A 23,747-nucleotide genomic window follows, 5' to 3' on the forward strand; every position below is an offset into this window, starting at 1 on the left:
ATCTGCTACTAGTCTCTCGCTCGTGGACAAGGTTCAAAAGAGAGTCGCCAATCTGATAGGCCCTGAACAGTTATCTAAGCTTCAGCCTCTGTCCCATCGACGAAACGTTGCATCCTTCTGCCTTTTCTACAAGTATTTTAATGGTGAATGCTCTGGCGAACTGCAGACACTTGTGCCTCCACGACGTAGATACCCTCGACAAACCCAACAGATAGCTAAATCCCACCCCCACACAGTAGAGATCCCTTGATGTAAAAAATCTTACTACTCCAGTAGTTTCTTCCCAGAACCGCTAGATTCTGGAATTTCCTGCCGGGTCTCTGCTTCCCCAACTGTACTGACATGCAGAAGTTCAAGTGTAACGTGAACCGACATCTTGCTGCCCAAATCCAAACATAGTGCCCCAGTAGTTGTTGCCTCTGATAGTAGCCCCTTACACCAAAGTGGCAATGTGCACTGTTTGGGGTGAAAATGTAATAAAAAAAATAAAAAAACATGTTTGTGAAGAAGTGAGGCACAAATATGAAGAAATAATTGGATGAAAACTATTCTCTGGAAATATACAATAAAAAATGATTTATTAATAACTAGTGGGGGTGGAGGTTTGGCGTCCTGCTTTGCCTGGTCATAAAATATGCTTAAATATGATATTTTAATTTGTCCAAAGTTTTTATATATTATTATTAATTTCTAAGTCCAAACAAGAGGGGATGTAGGTATAGGTAGATGAGAAGCTAATAGACCAAGACATGTCAACGTGTATTCAAATGAAAATTTCTAAGTCCAAACAAGAGGGGATGTAGGTATAGGTAGATGAGAAGCTAATAGACCAAGACATGTCAACGTGTATTCAAATGAAAATTTCTAAGTCCAAACAAGTAAAAAAAAAAAGTATTTGGGTGCTGTCAGCTAGAATCGAAACTGAAACCCAACCTGTAGCATTCAAAGCTGGTGATGTTACCACTTTACATATGTCACATGCATATGAACTGATTAAAAATAAACTAAGATGAATGTACAAAATGTATACCGATTTTGCCACCCTTCTGACACCTTAAAATCTATTTTAACCAGCTGAAAACCAATAAAAAATCCCATCTCTGCAACTTTTAGTTAGTTTGAAAATATGGGGACAGACAGACATAGTAAGTTTTATAAATTAGATTTTACAACTGAAAGAATTACTGTAAATAAGGAGGATTTTATTGCTGGAAATTTCTTGGGTTTTTTTTTTTTTGTCATTTAGTCAATCCAAGGGCAGATCAATCTTGTTTCAAAATTTCTATTGGCAAGGGAAATAACTCTTGTACTCTAAAGGTTTCTCTGTTAGCAACAATATTATTTCTGAAATGGACTCTGTGAGCATTGCTAGGACCGCTGCGAAAAAGGTAGGTTCTCTCTACCGTGCTAGAAAGATACTAACGCCTGAAAGTATCCTGTACCTCTATAAGGCCACCATTCGCCCATGTATGGAGTATTATTGTCATATTTGGGCTGGTGCATCTGCTACTTGTCTCTCGCTCCTTGACAAGGTTCAAAAGAGAGTCACCAACCTGATAGGTCCTGAACTGTCCTCTAAGTTTCAGCTTTTGTTCCATCGACAAACTGTGGCATCCCTCTGCCTGTTCTACAAGTACTTTAACGGTGAACGCTTTGACAAACTGCAAGCACTTGTGCCCCCTCGACGTAAATATCTTCGACAAACCCGACAAGAAGCAAAATCCCACCCCTTCACAGTTGAGATCCCTAGATGTAAGAGAGCCTTCTACTCCAGTAGTTTCTTCCCCAGAACGGCTAGACTTTGGAATTCCCTTCCGGGTTCCTGCTTCCCTAACTGTACTGACATGCAGAAGTTCAAGTGTGATGTGAACCGACATCTTGCTGCCTAACTCCCCATAGTGTCCCTGTAGCTTATGTCCCTGATAGTAGCCCCCTACATCAAAGTGGCAATGTGCCTTTTTTGAGGTGAAAATGTAAAAAAAAAAAAAAAAAAAAGTTTAACAATGATGATAAGTTTTCTTTTCAATCTTCTTTTTATTTTGATAGTTGAAAGCACCTTGTGTTTTATTCTTGGACGAAGTTGATGTAATTACTCCGAAAAGGGAAAATGCATCCAAGGATATGGAACGTCGGATTGTGGCGCAGCTTCTCGCTTGCCTAGATGGTGAGTACCAATCCTGAAATTTTTGTTGAGTCTGGAATTAAACCTCATCATTTTCTTGCTTTCATTATTTTTAGTTGTAATTTTGTCATAGTGCTCGTTGCTTTCTAAGCATGAAATAGCATCAGAATAACATAATCTCTATATAAATAAAATGAACTCATTTTTTCCTGTCGGATTTTGACATTAATAGGATTAAAAATCAAGATATTTCATGCAAATATAATATGCACAAACGGCAGAACAATATCTGAGGTGTGTTATAGGCTTATTATTTCTCAAATTCCTCGATAATCTTAGATTTCTATACTTTTTCTGCTGAGAAGTCACGGCCAAAATCGGTTAAGATCAATGGAAGTGGTAAAATATTTTCTCTCTAATAAATTCCTCCTCCCCCTGCCACCACTTAACACCGTTTGGGGATCGTTCACAAGGAACAGTTGAGAAGAGAACACCGGTTTGGCTTCGTAGTTCTTTCATGTGAAGTTATTTAAAATCACAAAACTAAGCTGCAGTGCTCTGTGGCGTAGTGGTTAGCGTGCTGGACAATTCACATTATATTTTCACGTTCGCGCCGTAGTCGTTTTTTTTTTTTTTTCCTAAACAACTGGAATGGACTTTTCTTGGTGGCCGAACTGTTAACGTTGCAGATGTTTTTTTTTTTTTCACACTTTATTTTCCTACTTTTACTCATGACTCCGGGTTTGATCCTTCCTACTTACCTACCATAACATTTTTTAAAACTCACCCCCCGTCCCGGAAACAAACACTCGGGCAACGCCGGGTACCCCCGCTAGTAATTAATATAATAATCTACGTACATGCATGTTTCAGGGGCCCTACCCCTCGTCAGCGTATTATTGCTCGGGACCGTATAAACAATGAAAAAACAAAAGCAGATATTGAACATATGTTTTATTCTTAGGGGAGAGGAATCTTTCATCTCTATGTATTATTTGTTTTATCTACCCTAGGACTGGTATTGTTCATGTTTTATCCCTAGCATAGGTAATTTACAGCATGTATATGAAATTGTTTTACCTTAGGGAGAAGAGAACAGGTAATATACAACATAATGTGTCTATATTACATCCCTGGCAACGCCTAGAAACCAGCTAGAACATGTATTTCAGTCAATCTTTATTACATCCTGGGCTATGCCGGGAAACCAGCTAATCTCTTATTAGTGACTTGACCACCAAAATACCTCCCTAAGTCTGTCCTTTCTTTTGAACTTATTAGATATAGGTATCTAGAAATGTGTGTGAAATTTTGTTGAATGCATTGTTCACTATGATTTTCTTATTGTTCTACACAATATCAACTGTAGCGAAATAACACAGTAAACTTAGTGTAGTGTTAGAATAAAGAGCAAAGGAAAAAATTAGAATCATATTCTGTAATTGCAAATCTAAATTTGCTAGCGTGTACCAGTATTTGCCAGGTTGTGGAAATTTGGAATTTATAACATATGTAGTGGCCTTTTCCTAGATACCTATTGCTAAAAATTATACTTTCATTTTGTTAGTAATCTCTCAACCCTGGACCTTATGTATTTCAGTCCGGTATGATGCCATAGACAATTTACTGTTTAGTTTTTATCGTTTATATATATTTACGTAGTTTTTATCGTTCATATATATTTACGTAGTTTTTATCGTTTATATATATTTACGTAGTTTTTATCGTTTATATATATTTACGTAGTTTTTATCATATATATTTACGTAGTTTTTATCGTTTATATATATTTACATAGTTTTTATCGTTCATATATATTTACGTAGTTTTTATCGTTCATATATATTTACGTAGTTTTTATCGTTTATATATATTTACGTAGTTTTTATCATTCATATATATTTACGTAGTTTTTATCATTTATATATATTTACATAGTTTTTATCGTTCATATATATTTACATAGTTTTTATCGTTCATATATATTTACGTAGTTTTTATCGTTTATATATATTTACGTAGTTTTTATCGTTTATATATATTTACGTAGTTTTTATCGTTTATATATATTCACATAGTTTTTATCGTTTATATATATTTACGTAGTTTTTATCGTTTATATATATTTACGTAGTTTTTATCGTTAATATATATTTACGTAGTTTTTATCGTTTATATATATTTACATAGTTTTTATCGTTCATATATATTTACGTAGTTTTTATCGTTCATATATATTTACGTAGTTTTTATCGTTTATATATATTTACATAGTTTTTATCGTTCATATATATTTACGTAGTTTGTATCGTTCATATATATTTACGTAGTTTTTATCGTTTATATATATTTACGTAGTTTTTATCGTTCATATATATTTACGTAGTTTTTATCGTTTATATATATTTACGTAGTTTTTATCGTTTATATATATTTACGTAGTTTTTATCGTTTATATATATTTACGTAGTTTTTATCGTTTATATATATTCACATAGTTTTTATCGTTTATATATATTTACGTAGTTTTTATCGTTTATATATATTTACGTAGTTTTTATCGTTAATATATATTTACGTAGTTTTTATCGTTTATATATATTTACATAGTTTTTATCGTTCATATATATTTACGTAGTTTTTATCGTTCATATATATTTACGTAGTTTTTATCGTTTATATATATTTACATAGTTTTTATCGTTCATATATATTTACGTAGTTTTTATCGTTCATATATATTTACATAGTTTTTATCGTTTATATATATTTACGTAGTTTTTATCGTTCATATATATTTACGTAGTTTTTATCGTTTATATATATTTACGTAGTTTTTATCGTTTATATATATTTACGTAGTTTTTATCGTTCATATATATTTACATAGTTTTTATCGTTCATATATATTTACGTAGTTTTTATCGTTTATATATATTTACGTAGTTTTTATCGTTTATATATATTTACGTAGTTTTTATCGTTCATATATATTTACATAGTTTTTATCGTTTATATATATTTACGTAGTTTTTATCGTTCATATATATTTACGTAGTTTTTATCGTTCATATATATTTACGTAGTTTTTATCGTTTATATATATTTACGTAGTTTTTATCCTTCATATATATTTACGTAGTTTTTATCGTTTATATATATTTACGTAGTTTTTATCGTTTATATATATTTATGTAGTTTTTATCGTTTATATATATTTATGTAGTTTTTATCGTTTATATATATTTACATAGTTTTTATCGTTTATATATATTTACATAGTTTTTATCGTTCATATATATTTACGTAGTTTTTATCGTTCATATATATTTACGTAGTTTTTATCGTTTATATATATTTACGTAGTTTTTATCATTTATATATATTTACGTAGTTTTTATCGTTTATATATATTTACGTAGTTTTTATCGTTTATATATATTTACATAGTTTTTATCGTTTATATATATTTACATAGTTTTTATCGTTTATATATATTTACGTAGTTTTTGTTGTAGATTTTAAATGCATGTTTCGGAGCCCTACGTATGTACGTAGATTACTGTTTTAAAAATAAATAAATAAAAATATTTGTTTACGTCCAAAATAAAAAAAATGGGCAGTTTCTAAAAAAAAAAACATCCGATCTTCAAGGTGAAGACGCTAATCTTAATATCGTTTAAAAAATCAACAATATAAACATATATATATATGTGTGTGTGTGTGTGTGTGTATATGGTCGGGTCACTGGCGACTAAACTGGTTCCCCCACCAGACTTGTTTGGTGAGGAGGGTGGCTAGTCTCCCTAAAAGATTAAAAACAAGACCTTCCAAAGAGCGAATGAATGCTTTTTCGGGGTCAACGCCCAACTAGCACCGTGTGTGTTTGTGTGTATGTACATATGTGTTGGGGTGGAGAGGGCTCCCGTAAGCCATGGTGAAGGCAACCTTTCTAGGAGAAGCAAATCTCTGATTTAAAAAACCATAAAGTGGGAGATCAGTACCCGCATTAAGCTGGTCTGCAGTTTAACTTGTTGCTGGCTATCTTGCTTTTGCTTGTTCTTAACATTTTGAACCAAGAGAGAGACTTAGCTGTCGTACAAAGCTAGGACTCTGTAACATCATCTGTGTATAGATACTCCCTCAGGCATTTGTCTATAAAAATGATCTTGTGGCGATGGAAAAGTTGTGACACGCGGAGGTTTTAAATGCTGGAAGTATGTAATAATTGATCTCAATGACCGTCTTCAGTGTCATGCCTGCTTGAGTGTGTGAATTCACCGGTAGGACTAAAAAAAAAAGTCATTTTTGGGCTCATGGATTTTAAGTGTCTGGGGGAGTGGCACTCGTCTGACAAGACATTGCAATCACCATATAATTATTTACTATAATCTATATAATTATAAAACTCAAATGACCTTGTAGTGGGTGTTGTAACCCACTATCCGGTTTACGACTTCCGGTAGCGCATGCGTACATAAACATAAACCCATAACAGCGTGGTCCTGGATATGACCTTAAACTATATCCGATGGTGAGGCCCCAGCTGGTGGGCTTTGAGGAGTGTGGAGCCATCCTTTAATTGTCATTGCTCCCAGGTCCACTCTGACATGGAGTGATAGTACCTGTTAGGGTCTCAACTATGGGTTAAATAGAAACCGACTTAAAAAGACAAATATGCTCTATTAAAAATTTTTTCTTCAAAATCACTGGATTCGGCATTAAATAACCTGAAAAGTGTTGATATGCCATAAAACAAAAACAAACAAATGAACGTCCTTAGAAAAGTGAATAACTTAAATTTATTGAATAAAAAATTTCAAGATATGGGAAGCAAACGCAAACCGTGATTACAAATAATACGTATAATCATCGACCTGTTTCATATATACAATATATATTATATTAAATAATCAACGCGACAATATATATTATACTAAATAATCAACTCGACAATAAAACGTATTGTTTTACTTTGTACGTTTTTAGCGTCCCAATTTTTTTCGCGTTTAAATTATCCAAATAAATTAAACAATTGTTAATATTTTCTGCTTTTTTTTTTTACATCGTTCATTTTCGTATTACGTTTAAGTTATTTTAACGCAATTTTCTTACAAATAAATCTACTTTAACCCGTTGACAACCATAATTTTTAAATTTATTCTCCATTTTTTAATTCGACTTTCTTAAAAAAACATTCATACATTTTCTTCTAACCCCGAAAATATGTTTTTTTTAATTTGCGTTACAAATAAATAATCAACGCGACAATAAAACGTAATGTTTTACTGTGTACGTTTTCAGCGTCCCAATTGTTTTTGTTTTTTTACGTTTAAATAAAAAGATATATCAAAATTTGAATATAACTTTAAGTATTATGGTATCTGTTCAGTGCACATTTACCTATAAGTATGGTAAACCACTTATAATTCAATGGCTGTAAGTTTTTTTCTTCAAAAATAAACAATTATAAACAGAACGACTCATAGAAATCTATCAATATTCTTTTTTCATTTTAATATACTTTCATAGAAATCTTTCTGTTATGTCAAAAAAAAAATTTTCTTTACGTCACAAGTGTCATGCTCATACATTAATTCTATAGCTAATATAACATACTGACCCAACGGGTCACGGGTAGTCTAGTAATTATTAAATACCTATAGACACTAGTGTTTCATCCTTTTGAGAATCTTCAGTGCAGGGTGTCACAATTAACGCCAGTTGAGAGATTCGAACCCCAGCAACAGAAGTCATGTCTGGCTTCATTAGCAAGGACCCGAACCATTCGGCTACGTTCAACCATGAGAGATACAGTTTAAATTAAACATTTATTCTTATTAAATGCTTTTAACATCAGTCAGAGAGTTATCTAGTCATTATATGATGATCTGCGCATATGAACTAAGTTGACCGACTTTATTACAACTGAAAGTGCTCAACGATAAGAAACAAGTTTCTTAAAAGGGCTGACATAATTATTTATGATAATAATTATTAAATACCTACAGACACTAGTGTTTCATCCTTTTGGGAATCATCAATGCAAGGTGTCACGATTAACACCAGTCGATAGATTTGAACCCTGACAACAGAAGTCATGTCTGGCTTCATTAGAAAAATATATATCATAATGTACTAATCATAATTTGGGATTCATTGCTCTATCTGGTATATTGAGCAATTTTCATTTAGCTGGGATTGTCTTTATAAAATATTACAGCCAATAATATTTTGTAAGACGGATAATCACTGGATTTGCATACCAGTAGATTTATTGCATTATATTATTCTGAAGTGTATATATATATATATATATATATATATATATATATATATATATATATATATAAGAGGTATATTTGGTAAAAAAAAAACAGGGGAAACGTGCTCAATGCGTAAGAGCTAAATATGTTTTTATCATTTCAACCTTAGAGATTTTTGCTTAAATCATTGCAAGTTGATTTAATCGACAAGATAAAATTATCCAACCGATCTCGTCAGACAATCTAAGCCAAAATAAATTAGAAGAAAGATTCTTTAAAATTACAAAAAAGTATTAAAAAAAAACAAGAGTTGGAGTGCTGGATAGATGGGGGAGAGGGAGAAGTGAGAGGGAGAAAAAGGAAAAGAAAGGGGATGGGGTGGGAGAGAAATATCGATTCTATTTATAGTAAGAATTGTAATTAAAGATTAAGAATAGAAGGAAAGAAATTAAAATGAATTAAAAAGAAGGGAGGAGATTGTTTGTTAAGAGGGGAAAAAAGAATTCCCGATTCTGATGCAATTACCGATTCCGTACTAAATTGCCTATTCTGATTAACACTAATTGGTAAGCTTTTTTATTGTCCAAATTAGTGATTTATTATCCGAATAAGTTAGACCTGATTTCGATGCCAGATAAAAAAATTCTCTGTTTTTTTTTTTATTATCAATTTTATTCCAGAATGAGTTTATAAGTAGAAATTTTTTTTTTTTACTGAATAGAAAATATTTTTTTAATGAATATAAAATATTTTTTTTAATGAATATAAAATATTTTTTTTATGAATATAAGATATTTTTTTAATGAATAGAAAATAATTTTTTTTAATGAATATAAAATACTTTTTTTTAATGAAGATAAAATATTTTTTTTAATGAATATAAAATATTTTTTTTAATGAATATAAAATATTTTTTTAATGAATATAAAATATTTTTTTTTTAATGAATATAAAATATTTTTTTTAATGAATCGAAAATATTTTTTTTTTAATGAATATAAAATATTTTTTTTAATGAATAGAAAATATTTTTTTTAATGAATAGAAAATATTTTTTTATGAATAGAAAATATTTTTTTTTTACTGAATAGAAAATATTTTTTTTTAATGAATATAAAATATTTGTTTTTGATAAATAGAAAATAGTTTTTTTAATGAATAGAAAATATTTTTTTTTTATGAATAGAAAATATTTTTTTTATGAATAGAAAATATTTTTTTTATGAATAGAAAATATTTTTTTTTAATGAATAGAAAATATTTTTTTATGAATAGAAAATATTTTTTTTTAATGAATAGAAAATATTTTTTTTTAATGAATAGAAAATATTTTTTTTAATGAATAGAAAATATTTTTTTTAATGAATAGAAAATATTTTTTTTTAATGAATAGAAAATATTTTTTTTTAATGAATAGAAAATATTTTTTTTTAATGAATAGAAAATATTTTTTTTAATGAATAGAAAATATTTTTTTTTAATGAATAGAAAATATTTTTTTATTAGTAGAAATTTTTTCTTTTTATGAATAAAAAATGTTTCTTTTTTATGAGTAGAAAATTTTTTTTACTATTAGAACTAATTATTTTTTATTATTACAGTAAAATACACTTTGCTCTTTAGACTATTGTTCTAATCTCCTTTAAATTATATATATATATATATATATATATATATATAAACTAACATAATATTAAAAAAAATTTTTTTAAAAAGTATTGATACAGAATGGCACTTTTTTGCTACTTCTCATGGGAAAGGACTATGTAATGGGTTAGATGACACTGTAAAATGGTTAACAGCAAAAGCTAGCCTGCAGCGACCCTATAATGAATAAATAATGATGCCAAGGCAGCTGTATTTTTATGCAATAAAAAATATTTCTGGAATATGTTTTTTATATTCCTCAACTATAGAATGGACGAAAAAAGCAAACATTTACAAGACAGATTTAGCAATTCCTCCACGATTATAGGAACACAAAAATGACATACTTTCATTCCTGTCTCTCAGAGAGAAGTGGAAATAAAATAATGGAACAATATGGAGTTCGAAGACAAAAATCCAGATAATGGTGAGGTGAAAGTGAGATTTTTACAACCAAATGAACCCTCTTCATCTTTCTATTATCCATCACATCCAAATATATCAATTTTGAAATATTCTGATATTCTTACTCAGTTGATCCAATAACTGAAACAGGAATATCTTATAAACTTTCAAAAAATGAGATGAAAAATGCAATGTTCATTATTATAAAAATGTTTTAGTAAAACAGATTTTTCATTTTGAAATGTATCCTAATGAACACATGTTGATTTCTTGTGTATATAATGTATACTTAAGACTTCTAAAAATGTCAAAGAAACTGTTTACCATCGCCATCAAATGTTTATCTTTTGATACTATAACCTAATTAAATCTCTACACACTTTTTAGAAATTTTTATTTCATCACTTTCTGTATCAAAATCTGTGTTGTATAAGAAAAGTATGAAAGTCATAAAACAGTTTGACTTCACAACCAGAATTTGCATAAAATTCAACATGTCAAGAATTTGTAAGAATATCCATTTAAAAAATTTTTCATTGAAAAAAAAAATACCAATAAACAACAGCAGAAATTGCCTTTTAGTAGATTTAGAATATTAATCATCGAAAAAGATTTGTTCACCATTGAGATCACATGTTTTATCGTATAATAATATAATATAACAGATTTTCATTTTGAAATGTATTCTAATGAGCAAATGTTGATTTCTTGTGTATATAGTGTATACTTAAGACCTCTAAAAATGTCAAAGAAACTGTTTACCATCGCCATCAAATGTTGTTTATTCTTTCGATACTAATCTGTATTGTATAAGAAAAGTATGAAAGTCATAAAACAGTTTGACTTCACAATCAGAATTTGCATAAAATTCAACATGTCAAGAATTTGTAAGAATATCCATTTAAAAAATTTTTCATTGAAAAAAAAATACCAATAAACAACAGAAATTGCCTTTTAGTAGATTTAGAATATTAATCATCGAGAAAGATTTGTTCACCATTGAGATCACCTTTCAAAATTCTTTTTTTATTAAATATCACTTTTTCCATAACAAAATCCGTGGTGCATTAAAAAAATGCACTTTTTGAACCACGCTATTTTTCAAATTGCATTTTCAGCTTAATTTAAAGTTTTACGATATGTTCTTTTTCATTATTAAATTGTTAGGTGAAAGTACACATTAGTTACAAAACACCCTTCTCTCAACATGTTAAGAATGGCTTCCGAAATAACGTTATTATTTCAGCATGGTTCAAAAAGTGCAGAAGTACCAAAAAACAAATGAAGAAAATTCAGTTTCATCAACAGATTTTTTTTTTTTTTACTTTTTGACCATGGTCTTTATGTAAAATTTGAATACTGTGCACGTTTGAACTCTCATCATCGAGTTGATCCTCGAGTTGCTTATTGGCCTTGATAAGTGCTAATATAGATAGCTTTACAAAGATATCAAACTTGACCATATTGAGAAATATCAAAATGTTTTATATGAAGTCACAGGTACTACGTTCCGCCATTTTGAATTTGCCCACTTCTTTAAAACGTTTGTAACGAGAGTTCTACTGAAAGGCCCATCATGAAATTTGGAATATATACTGTCATAAGATAGACAAATCTTCTGTCAAAATTTAAAAGAAATTGAAAGAACGATTTTTGAGATAATTCAGGTTAAAATTTAAGGTCAAGGTCAACTTTTTTAATTTGACTTTGAAAAAAAATATTTCCAGAGATCTATCCAAGTACTTTAAAATGATATAGGAATGAACTTTGTAGGCCCATAAACAACAGTTGGTCACTTCTTCATAAAAATTCACATTTTTGTAAAAAAGGTCAAGGTCATATCTCCAGAACCCCTTGACCTTGAGATGTTTAACAAGTGCCATTCAATTCCTTTCATGGAGATCTATGAGCCATATATATATATATATATATATATATATATATAGTGGAGATGGTAATTAATAAAAACTGAAGAAAGTGCTCAATACTGTTGTAGAGCAAATATGCATTTTATTTTTTATTACCGTATCTTTCTGTTAAGTTACATTATTGTTTCGGCTACACGGCCGGTTTTTTGGCCGTCTGTAGCGTCCTCAGACTTATACAGAAATGTTTGCTATTTTGGGATGAAAGAGTGGAAGAGTGAATGAGGTCAGGGGGGTTTGCGAAGTAGTATATAAAGCCACAATCGCACCTAAAGAAAACCCAAACGACAAAAAATATTATATTGGCCTGCCCGGCACCTCATTTAAGGATAGACTCAGAGTACATAAATGCTCCTTCACAAACCCTAACCACCCTAACAAAACCTCACTAACTACCCACTACCTACATCTAACCCAAAACAACCTTACACCAACCATTAAATGGGAAATCCTTAGAAAATCTAGCACATGTAACTCCCCATGTCTCCTCTGCCTAAATGAGAAACTCCTTATCTCCAATTTCAAAGACAGAGACAAATTACTAAACGAAAACAGGAAACCACTATAAACTGTAGGCATTACAAATCCCACCTCCTTAGCAACTATACACCTCTCTAAAACATCCCTTAGACAACACCACCTTAAATCCCCCTAACTATATATCCAATAAAACCACCCACCACAACTACCATGACATGCACTCAACCAAACCCCCTCAACCAACTCCCCCCACATCCTACACCACCTTACCCCCTCCCCCTAAGAATCCCCCTAAATCCAACAAAATAACACATACCCCCAATCACCACCAACTCCAAACACCACATAACCTCATCCCACATAACCACCCAATAATCGGCATCAATTCCCCTCCCCTAGCCCCCCCCCCCCAACCCCAACACACCCTACATGCAACCTCCATGACTTAACGCGGAAATTGTTTACATATAACTATGTGAATTTACACCTGCACAGGTGTGCACATGGAAATGTATAACCAACCGATGCCTCATGTGCATAGATGCACACCTTAGAGTATGACACCCCAATATAGCCTTCCGCCAAAGCTGATCGATAATACCATACAAAAAAAAAAAAACACCCCAACTTAGAACAATAACTAGAGCACTCAATCCCTATATAAACCACCCCAAACTTCTCCCCAAAATCTATAAACATGGCTACCTAGAACCACTATCCCGGGTGCGTGGGCGCTTATTAATGTGTATGTTAAGTATATGTGGATGACACCCGCACCCATATTTACGGCATGTCACGCTATACACCCGTATGTATATGCATGCGCACATATCTTTGCTTGAGGGAGTGTGGGTGCGTATCTTTGCAGATGTATATAACGAGAGCATATGTGCGTGCGTATGTGCATGCATGTATGCATGCTTATCTGTGTACATGCATGCGTGTGGGGGCGTGCATCTGTGGGTTATATTGGTATGCGGAGGAGTATGCTAGCGTGCCCGTGTGCACCCACATCTAACCAAAAAAAAACCAGTAATGAAAATGAAAACATTATGTATCTGACCCTGGCAATGAGTTTATGCTCATATCTATGTATAATCATGTCTACATCGAACGAAAGTATTGCGCCTTTGTACCCACAAATGAACTTAGATTTAAATCTATCCAGACGAATATGTCTATACCAATAACTGTCTGTATGACTGGGTGTGTATGTGTGTGCATGCACGCACGTGTACATCCACGTGGGCGTCCGTGTGTACACTTGGTACCGATGTGTGTGTGCACGTGCCTGTGTATGCGTGTGTGGATGTGAGAGTTTAGATGCCCGCTGTCCACATAGTGTGTGAGAGTGTGCAGCTGTGTATGTATGTCGATGTATGTGCTCACGAGTATTGGCATCTACATGCGCGTACACGCTTGAACGTATGCGTGGGGTGATAGTATGCCTGAATCAATATGCGCATAGGAGCCCGTATAATCGCCTCCTTGGGGGCGGGGGCGTTGATGTATGTATGTATCTGTGTATGTGCGCATCCATATATTTGCACCTTAAGGAAAATTTGACGCAAGCGAGAACAACGCGAGTGCCTATGCATGCAGGCGCACATATGCACATATATTTGCACGCCAGGGCGGGCATGTATGTGTACCTGTGACCGTTTCTTTTAAGTATATATGTGTGTACGTGCGCATGTGTGTACCCGTGGCCACGACCGCTAGCTGACCCTCTCCAAACAATTAACAACAAAATAAAAACTAAAAGTAAATAAACCGAATCATAGTGCCCCCCCCTCTGCCTCCAAACATAAGCAAACACCCAACAGTAATAATAATAATAATAATATATTTGGTCTTTTTTTGTGCAGATTTAAATGATGACTATAAAGGGAGGTAATTCGTTTCTCGTTAATTAATGTTTGCAGTGATGATGTTTTTTTTCTGACTATAAAGGGAGGTAATTCGTTTCTCATTAATTAATTATTGTTTGCAGTGATGATGATTTTTTTGTGACTATAAAGGGAGGTAATTCGTTTCTCGTTAATTAATGTTTGCAGTGATGATGTTTTTTTTCTGACTATAAAGGGAGGTAATTCGTTTCTCATTAATTAATTATTGTTTGCAGTGATGATGATTTTTTTGTGACTATAAAGGGAGGTAATTCGTTTCTCATTAATTAATGTTTGCAGTGATGATGATTTTTTTTCTGACTATAAAGGGAGGTAATTCGTTTCTCATTAATTAATTAATATTTGCAGTGATGATGATTTTTTTGTCACTATAAAGGGAGGTAATTCGTTTCTCATTAATTAATGTTTGCAGTGATGATGATTTTTTTTGTGACACCAGATGTGGGACAAGTAAATTAATAATAATAATAATAATAATAATAATAATATATTTGGTCTTTTTTTTGTGCAGATTTAAATGATGAAAAAAAGTCTCCGGAAAGTGTGATGGTCATTGGAGCGACGAATCGTCCAGACTCTTTGGATCCAGCACTTCGTCGAGCTGGCAGATTTGATCGGGAAATCTGCATGGGCATTCCAGATGAAAAAGCACGCAAAAGGTATGTTTTATTATTACCACTGTTATTATTTATACGTACACATCACTGCTTTGCTTGGTCAGTATAAGTTATTCCTATAAGGATTGAGCCTTATTTACACAGCTTTCCAAAATCTCAAATGCCTTGTAACATAGTGATATTGCTACAAGTCGCTAGATTTTCGTGAATGTCTTATGACATCCTGAAAGTTTGAATATAAAGGTTATGCTCTTGTATGTTGAAACATATATCTATAATCTATTTCTCTCTCAAGTGCATTTGTAATTATAAAGGATTGCGGCAACTTTGGATACCCAGAAGGCTTCTATGCAATATTACATATAGATAGATATAGATAGATAGATGTCATACAGTGAAACAGCCTGTACGTACACATACGCGTATCTATCCTCCAATAATTTTTTTTTTTTTTTTTGGTATTGATATTCATATTAAAAATCTTTTTTCTATTTATACCCGACACAGTTAGACACAATTAATCAACCGAGAACCACATCACATAAAAACATATAAGATACCAATGGATATATACCTGAGAATCACAACAAAGAAAAGAATATACTGTTGTCCTAGTTTTACTTATTAGCTATACTCCCATAATTTTTTTTTGTGTGTATTGATATTCATATTAAAAAACTATTTTTCTATTTATTTGAAAAGAAAATACAACTTTGTTATATATGGATCATGGGTTTGCATTCATCTGTAAAAGATCGAGCTAATTTGCATATTCTTTTAAATATTCATTTTAATGGATTCCCTATTAGTTTTTTTTCGTTTTTCTTATGGGATGATCATCTTTAGTTGTAAAATAGCCAATTTGAAACCGTGTAATTCATGCAGATATTCTACATGATTTATACTTGCGTAATATTTGCATAAAAAGTTTATAGTAAACACAAACCTCTTTCTATATATATATTTGTGTATGCATATATATATATCTATTTAAAAAAATTTGCCTACCAAACTCCTTTGTCAGTTTTTGGTCTACATACATGAAACTTAATATATAAGGTATTCGGACCCATACTAAACTTTCTTTTTGGGTTCCAACTTAGTCATTTTTTTATGCCTCGTTCACTGTGCACTATGACAACTCCACTTGTTTTTTTGTTTTTTTTGTTTTTTACTCTTTTCATACTAAACAAGGTATATTACCACTTAAACATAAGTGGTTGCTATTTAGGATCATATCTAACATGGCATTTCGGGGAGTTGAGCAGCGAGATGTTGTTCACATTGCATTTAATTTTTTTTGCATGCCAGTACAGTCAGGGAAGCATGAGACCATGTGCTAACATTGTTCATATTACATTTAATTTTTTTGCATGCCAGTACAGTCAGGGAAGCATGAGACCATGTGCTAACTTTGTTCACATTACATTTAATTTTTTTTGCATGCCAGTACAGTCAGGGAAGCATGAGACCATGTGCTAACTTTGTTCACATTACATTTATTTTTTTTGCATGCTAGTACAGCCAGGGAAGCATGAGACCATGTGCTAACTTTGTTTACATTACATTTAATTTTTTTGCATGCCAGTACAGTCAGGGAAGCATGAGACCATGTGCTAACTTTGTTCACATTACATTTAATTTCTTTGCATGCCAGTACAGTCAGGGAAGCATGAGACCATGTGCTAACTTTGTTCACATTACATTTAATTTTTTTTGCATGCCAGTACAGTCAGGGAAGCATGAGACCATGTGCTAACTTTGTTCACATTACATTTATTTTTTTTGCATGCTAGTACAGCCAGGGAAGCATGAGACCATGTGCTAACTTTGTTCACATTACATTTAATTTTTTTGCATGCCAGTACAGTCAGGGAAGCATGAGACCATGTGCTAACTTTGTTCACATTACATTTAATTTCTTTGCATGCCAGTACAGTCAGGGAAGCATGAGACCATGTGCTAACTTTGTTCATATTACATTTAATTTTTTTGCATGCCAGTACAGTCAGGGAAGCATGAGACCATGTGCTAACTTTGTTCACATTACATTTAATTTTTTTGCATGCCAGTACAGTCAGGGAAGCATGAGACTATGTGCTAACTTTGTTCACATTACATTTAATTTTTTTGCATGCCAGTACAGTCAGGGAAGCATGAGCCCATGTGCTAACTTTGTTCACATTACATTTAATTTTTTTGCATGCCAGTACAGTCAAGGAAGCATGAGACCATGTGCTAACTTTGTTGACTTTGAAATGACAATTTTTTTTTTTAATGAAATTTTTATTTTTCATTTCATTCATCTTTAATTCCTGATGTTTTTTTTTTTTTTAATTTATTTAGAATTTTGCAGGTGTTGTGTCGGAATCTAAGACTCTCCCAAGATTTTGATTTTGATAAACTGGCCCACCTTTCTCCTGGATTTGTTGGGGCCGATTTGGCGGCACTGGCTCGAGAAGCAGCTATGAGTGCCGTGTCGAGGTGAGTCAAAATTCCAAAATGTCTAGCAGCTCAAAGGAAGAAAGTATTAGAATGCAAGTCTCTCTGCGCATCTCTATGATGAATGGGGGTGAGATTTTGCTGCTTGCCAGCATTTACATCATGGGGGGTACCAGTGCTATGAGTTCATCAGAGCACGTTCTATTAAAATACTTATAAGTCAGGGAACGCAACCTTGCAGCAATGGGATAATGTTTTTTTTTTTTTACAAAGGAGTCACCACTTATCAAAGCCTGGACGCCACTCGAGAATAAGGGCTAATGAGTGTACAGGGGTCAAAGGGAACATGTCGTAGTCATCATTAGTTGTGGAAATTTAGTAAATTCAATTATTTAAGGGAACGGCTCATCAAGAACTTGTTTACATTGGACTTGAAGACGACCATATTGTAGTTAGTTGGAAGGAAGGAAAATGGAACAGAGTTCCACAGGCGTGCAGGTCTAAGAAAGAAACTTTGTTCATGGAATCTACGTTTAGGTTTATGTACAGATAAAGAGTGGGGAAAACTTTTTATAATGAGTTCAGCTAGACGAGTGTTTTTCGTGAAAGTCAATGAATCTGTAGGTATTTTTAAATCGAGCCTTTTAGATTTGACAATGACAATAGAAGCTTACATATTTGACAATGACAATAGAAGCCTACAGATTACAAGGGAAGGGCAGCTTCCGGGTGGCCAGGGGTGAGGGCGATTTCAGATATCGACAAAGAGAATACAGTCAATTGACAACTAGATGCTGTTCACGGCAGATGGAAACTGATAGCGATAACAGTTGGACAGTTTTTAGAGTTCCTATTTACAATGCCTCCCCACGGGACAGAGTTAGACACCAGGGTCGTTTTTTAACGAGGAGAAAAGGAACAAAAATACAAATTGTCTCAGTCATGAAGGATTTCTCCTCCACTGACAGAGAACAAGAAATTGAAGTGCAGCATCTGAAGAACAGATACTACACTTTGATCTTGTGCGACTGACAGATGGTAATACGCGGGGGGGGGGGTTGACCTATAGTTTCACACACACCCAGATTCTAACAGATATTTTTTTTTTTTTACACGGTGGTCACCACTTATCAAGGCCTGGAAACCACTCAGGGATAAGGGTTATTGCAAGTACAGTACGTTAGTGTGGAGATTTAATGAAGTGTTTACTTAAGGGGGGGGCGGTTCATTAGGAATTTGTTTACGTTGGACTTGAAGACATCCAGGTTGTAGTCAGGTGGGAAGCAGGCAGACGGAACAGAGTTCCACAGGCGTGCAGCTCTAAGAAAGAAGCTTTGTTTTGGAATGGAATCTACGTTTTGATTTAGGCACAGATAAAGAGTGGGGAAAATTTTTGACAGTGGATTCAGCTAGACGAGTGTTTTTCGTGAAAGATTGGCGAGGGGGGGGGACCAGAGATTGGAGTTCAGACGAGCACCTAGGCTTGCAACGTCTCTTCTGTGGGAGAGAGGTTGCAGGGTAGAGAAAAGGGCATCCCCCACTAAGCCACAAAGTCTATTTTGTACTCTGTTAAGGCAGGATAGGCTGTTTTTAGCAGCTCCTGCCCAGATGTGGCAGCAGTACTTGGACGTACTTGGTTTTTATATAGATAGAGAATTACATCAGTAGTGAGATATCTTCTGGAGTGGTAGAAGGATCCCACCATCTTTCCAGCGACCTTGGCGACAGACTTGATGTACGTGTTCCATTTCAGATATGTATGTGAAACATTGGCGTTTGTGGTTTTCGTATTTGTTTTATTTTAATATTTCTACTTTGTGAAACCACGTGTCCCCATCGACTGTCACGCAGCGAGAAAATGACGATCCGGCCATAAGAAACACACTGAACTAAAAATACCACGGCACACACGGCGTTGGGGGTCGGCGATTTGTCGGTGCCACACTCTTCTGATCACAACTTATCAAGGCCCAGAGGCCACCCGAGGATAAGGGTTAAAGAGTGTACAGTAGTCAATGGGACAATATCGTAGTAATCGATAGAAGTGTAAGTTTGGTAACTTAAGGGGAACGGCTCATTAAGAACTTGTTTACATTAGACTTGAAGATGATCATATTGTAGTCAGCTGGAAAGCAGGTAAACAGAAGAGAGTTCCACAGGCGTGCAGTTCTAAGAAAGAAACTTTGTTCATGGAATCTACGTTTAGGTTTAGGCACAGATAAAGAGTGGGGGAAATTATTGATAGTGGCTTTAGCTAGACGGGTGTAACTATTAAATATTTTGATTATTGTAAAACCTATTTTAGCTGACAAAACTTTTTGGTAATTTATTCGTTGCGGACTAATATCCTCATCTTTCTGAGTTGTTGTTTTACAACGTTGGAGCCAAAAGTTTTTCAAAGACAAATGGTAGATACTCAAAATGTCATCCTTGCACTTAAAATATATCGATAAACACTGTATGATTTTCGAACCGATTACACATTTTAAAGTGAGTAAAATCACTGAAAACTTTTGCAGATAGGTAGAAGAGTAATTTATCTTGCCTTTGGTAACATTTATTTGTTATATATTTGATTTTTTACCACTTTTTCGAATCTATGTGTATAGTAACACAAACCTGGATATTATATATTTGTACAGTCATGCACAAGAATTTTTTGCATAAGACATTTCTAAAGACAAACATTTGTACAGAAGAAAATGTATAAAAATAATTCTTGTATACATTAAAATATATATTTTTTACACCGGGTACATCTGCTAGTATATGTATACAGGGTGGTCGCTAGAAAAGCGGGAAATTTGTCAAACAACGATTTATTTTTACAAAGAATAATTTTCCAAAAAGTTTTTCAAAGACAAATGGTAGATACTCAAAATGTCATCCTTGCACTTCACTGCAGAATCTTAACCTAGAAATCCAAGCTCGACAACAAAAGAACCAATCAAAAAATAGCAAGCACACATTTTATTCATGATCTAAGCTGACCTTCAAATTTCCTGCTTTTCTAGCGACCACCCTATATATAATATATATATATATATATATATATTATATATGAGAGCAGTTTATCCCAATTTCGACATGACATAGATTTACATAAACAACAAACAAAAAAAATCAATTTATTTATTGCAGACTGTTATCCTCATCTTTATTAGTTCTTGTTTCACGACGTTTCGGGCCAGCTATTCCTCTGGCCTTCATCAGGTGGTAACCACGACGGGATAGGAACTCCGAATCTCCTAACTGCATTCTCAGCAATTACTGCCATCCATAGTTGTTGTCTCACCATGTTTTTGGCCAAGTAAGCCTCTGGCCGGCTTTGGGTAGGATTGAAACCACTATCTTCAAACAACGTCTCTATCCACTGTGCCACGGGCCCTGAAGATAGCGGTTTCAATCTTAGGTACAGTGTTATTAGTCATGTTGCTATATTCAAACCATATCCTTTGTTCATTTCATAGGGGTATCATGTTCTTGTTCCATCAGCCATGACTGGATAGACGTCCTAAGTAATTTTTCGGTCACCCACACTAAGAATTAAACCTCCATCCTTCAGGAGAATATCACTTTTACGATCCAAAATATGAAACAAAAAAAAAAAATCATAAATAGTGGTATCTGCTGCTATTACTTTTTCACTGATGAGCGATCACAGTCTATCTATCTATATATCTATGAAAGTGTCTGTCTGTCTGTGTGTATACATTTCCCTATGCAATAACTCTGTCAAATTTTAGTCTACAGACTCGAAATTTGATTAGATATAGGTTCCTTGAACATGGATCTAACTTAATAACTTAATTTGAGCCCAAACAATAAATGTTAAGGGGTCCTAATAGGGGTCAAAGTAAAAAAAAATTGACCAATTTTTTTTTTTTTGCTCAACATACATCTCCAAATACCCGGACAACACCGGGCACCCATACTAGTATATCTATAAAAGTGAAAGTGTCTGTGTGTGTACATTTTCTTACCAAATAACTCTGTCAATTTTCAGTCTACAGACTCGAAATTTGATATACAGGGTACTGAGATTTGGCCAGAAATTTAGCTGTTAAGGAGTCAAAGTTTAACGATTTGACCTTTAAGAACTCTACCAAACTCCTGAGAATTTAGGGTCTAAACACTTGTAATTTTAGATATAGGTTCCTTGGACATGGATCTAACTAAATAACTTCATTTGAGCCCAAAAGCATAAATGTTAAGGGGTCATAATAGGGGTCAAAGTTTTTAAAAAATTGACCTCTGCGGTCTCTACCAAATGACCCAGACAATTTCTGGTCTAAACATTTGAAATTTTACATAAAAGGTATTCAGAGATAGGGCAAGCTTTTTAATTGGTTTGGGTCGAAAATTTGAGCTACCAAGATATAAATGTATGTATGTATGTTTGCATGTCTGCCTAAAATTTCGACAGAGGTGATGGATTTTCAAGATTAGTATCGTTTGGAAGCTCGACCCTTCAAACGACAAATACCGAAAAATTTGCTAAAAACATTAATTTCGTCACCCTTTGACCTTTGAGAACTCTACTAAACTCCTGAGAATTTAGGATCTAAATGCTTGTAATTTTAGATATAGGTTCCTTGGACATGGATCTAACTTAATAACTTGATTTGAGCCCAAAACAATAAATTTTAAGGGGTCATAATAGGGGTCAAAGTTAAAAAAATTGACTTTTTTTTTTTTGCTCAACATACACCTCCGAACACCCGGGCAACGCTGGGCTGAAATGCTAGTGTATCTAAGTAATTCGCAAGTGTATTTTTCGGTCGCTCACACTGAGGATTGAACCTTCAACCTTCAGGTGAATATCACTGTTACAATTTTTTTTTTCAAGTACTCTTAATTCTTAATGTTATATACTGGGTGATATGGCCGTGACGTCTATTTTGTTAGCACCATCTATATTCTAACTATCCGAGATTTTTGAATATCTCGATAGATAGAGAGATAGTTCGTTTGTGCATATATGCATATGTTGTAAGTCGTCTAGTGAATGGAATGACCGCTGTTCATTTATCTATCAATAACGAGACGCTTTGTTATAAACCAATTTGATTTATTTAATAACAACATATACACATCATACGGCGGTGAAGGAGAGTGTGACGGGGTGGGTGTGGTTGCGACCGTGACAGGCAGTTGAGCGTCGTCTGTCCTTCTCTCTGCTGTCACCTCTCTCTGACTGACTTGACTTGTTTATGATTGCTTTTTATGAATTTTCCCGTTAACCAATTTACGTAATCGCCCCACATTCTGACCCTGTTGATGTTTGCATTTGGTCTTACTTGCGGCCGAATTACGTCATCTTATTCCCGGGTTTCATTTTTGTCGGTCAGGGTTTAAGTTCATCCGAACTTTGCTCCATTCAACGGTCTGACCCATAAACCGACTTGCGTCATAGGACCAGGTCATCCAATTCCAGTTCATTCGCCCCTTCCCTTTATTGTACACTAGCGGGGGTACCCGGCGTTGCCCGAGTGTTTGCTTCCGGGACGGGGGGGGGAGGAGTTTAAAAAAATGTTATGGTAGGTAAGTAGGAAGGATCAAACCCGGAGTCATGAGTAAAAGTAGGAAAATAAAGTGTGAAAAAAAACAAAAAAAAAAAAACATCTGCAACGTTAACAGTTCGGCCACCAAGAAAAGTCCATTCCAGTTGTTTAGGAAAAAAAACAAAAAAAAAACACTATGGTAGGTCGGCGCGAACGTGAAAATATAATGTGAATTGTCCAGCACCCTAACCACTACGCCACAGAGCTCTGCAGCTTAGTTTAGTGATTTTAAATAACTTGACATGATAGAACTACGAAGCCAAACCGGTGTTCTCTTCTCAACTGTTCCTTGTGAACGATCTCCAAACGGTGTTAAGTGGTGGCAGGGGGAGGAGGAATTTATTAGAGAGAAAATATTTTACCACTTCC

At 33.5% G+C, this 23,747-nt stretch overlaps 1 protein-coding gene across 2 annotated transcripts in view; it reads left to right on the forward strand.

Annotated features, from left to right (window-relative positions):
* The window catches only part of LOC145270723 (nuclear valosin-containing protein-like), an 88,776-nt gene that overhangs the window by 18,267 nt on the left and 46,762 nt on the right, over positions 1-23,747 (forward strand). For both annotated transcript variants that reach the window (XM_080126331.1, XM_080126332.1), the window contains 3 exons: positions 2,047-2,164; positions 15,267-15,414; positions 17,719-17,856. In XM_080126331.1, coding sequence (XP_079982457.1) covers positions 2,047-2,164; positions 15,267-15,414; positions 17,719-17,856 — 404 coding nt within the window. The remainder of the gene's footprint in view (positions 1-2,046; positions 2,165-15,266; positions 15,415-17,718; positions 17,857-23,747) is intronic.

Source organism: Euprymna scolopes, chromosome 46, assembly GCF_053919585.1.
Source record: "Euprymna scolopes isolate OS-2025 chromosome 46, ASM5391958v1, whole genome shotgun sequence".
Lineage (NCBI taxonomy): Eukaryota > Metazoa > Mollusca > Cephalopoda > Sepiida > Sepiolidae > Euprymna > Euprymna scolopes.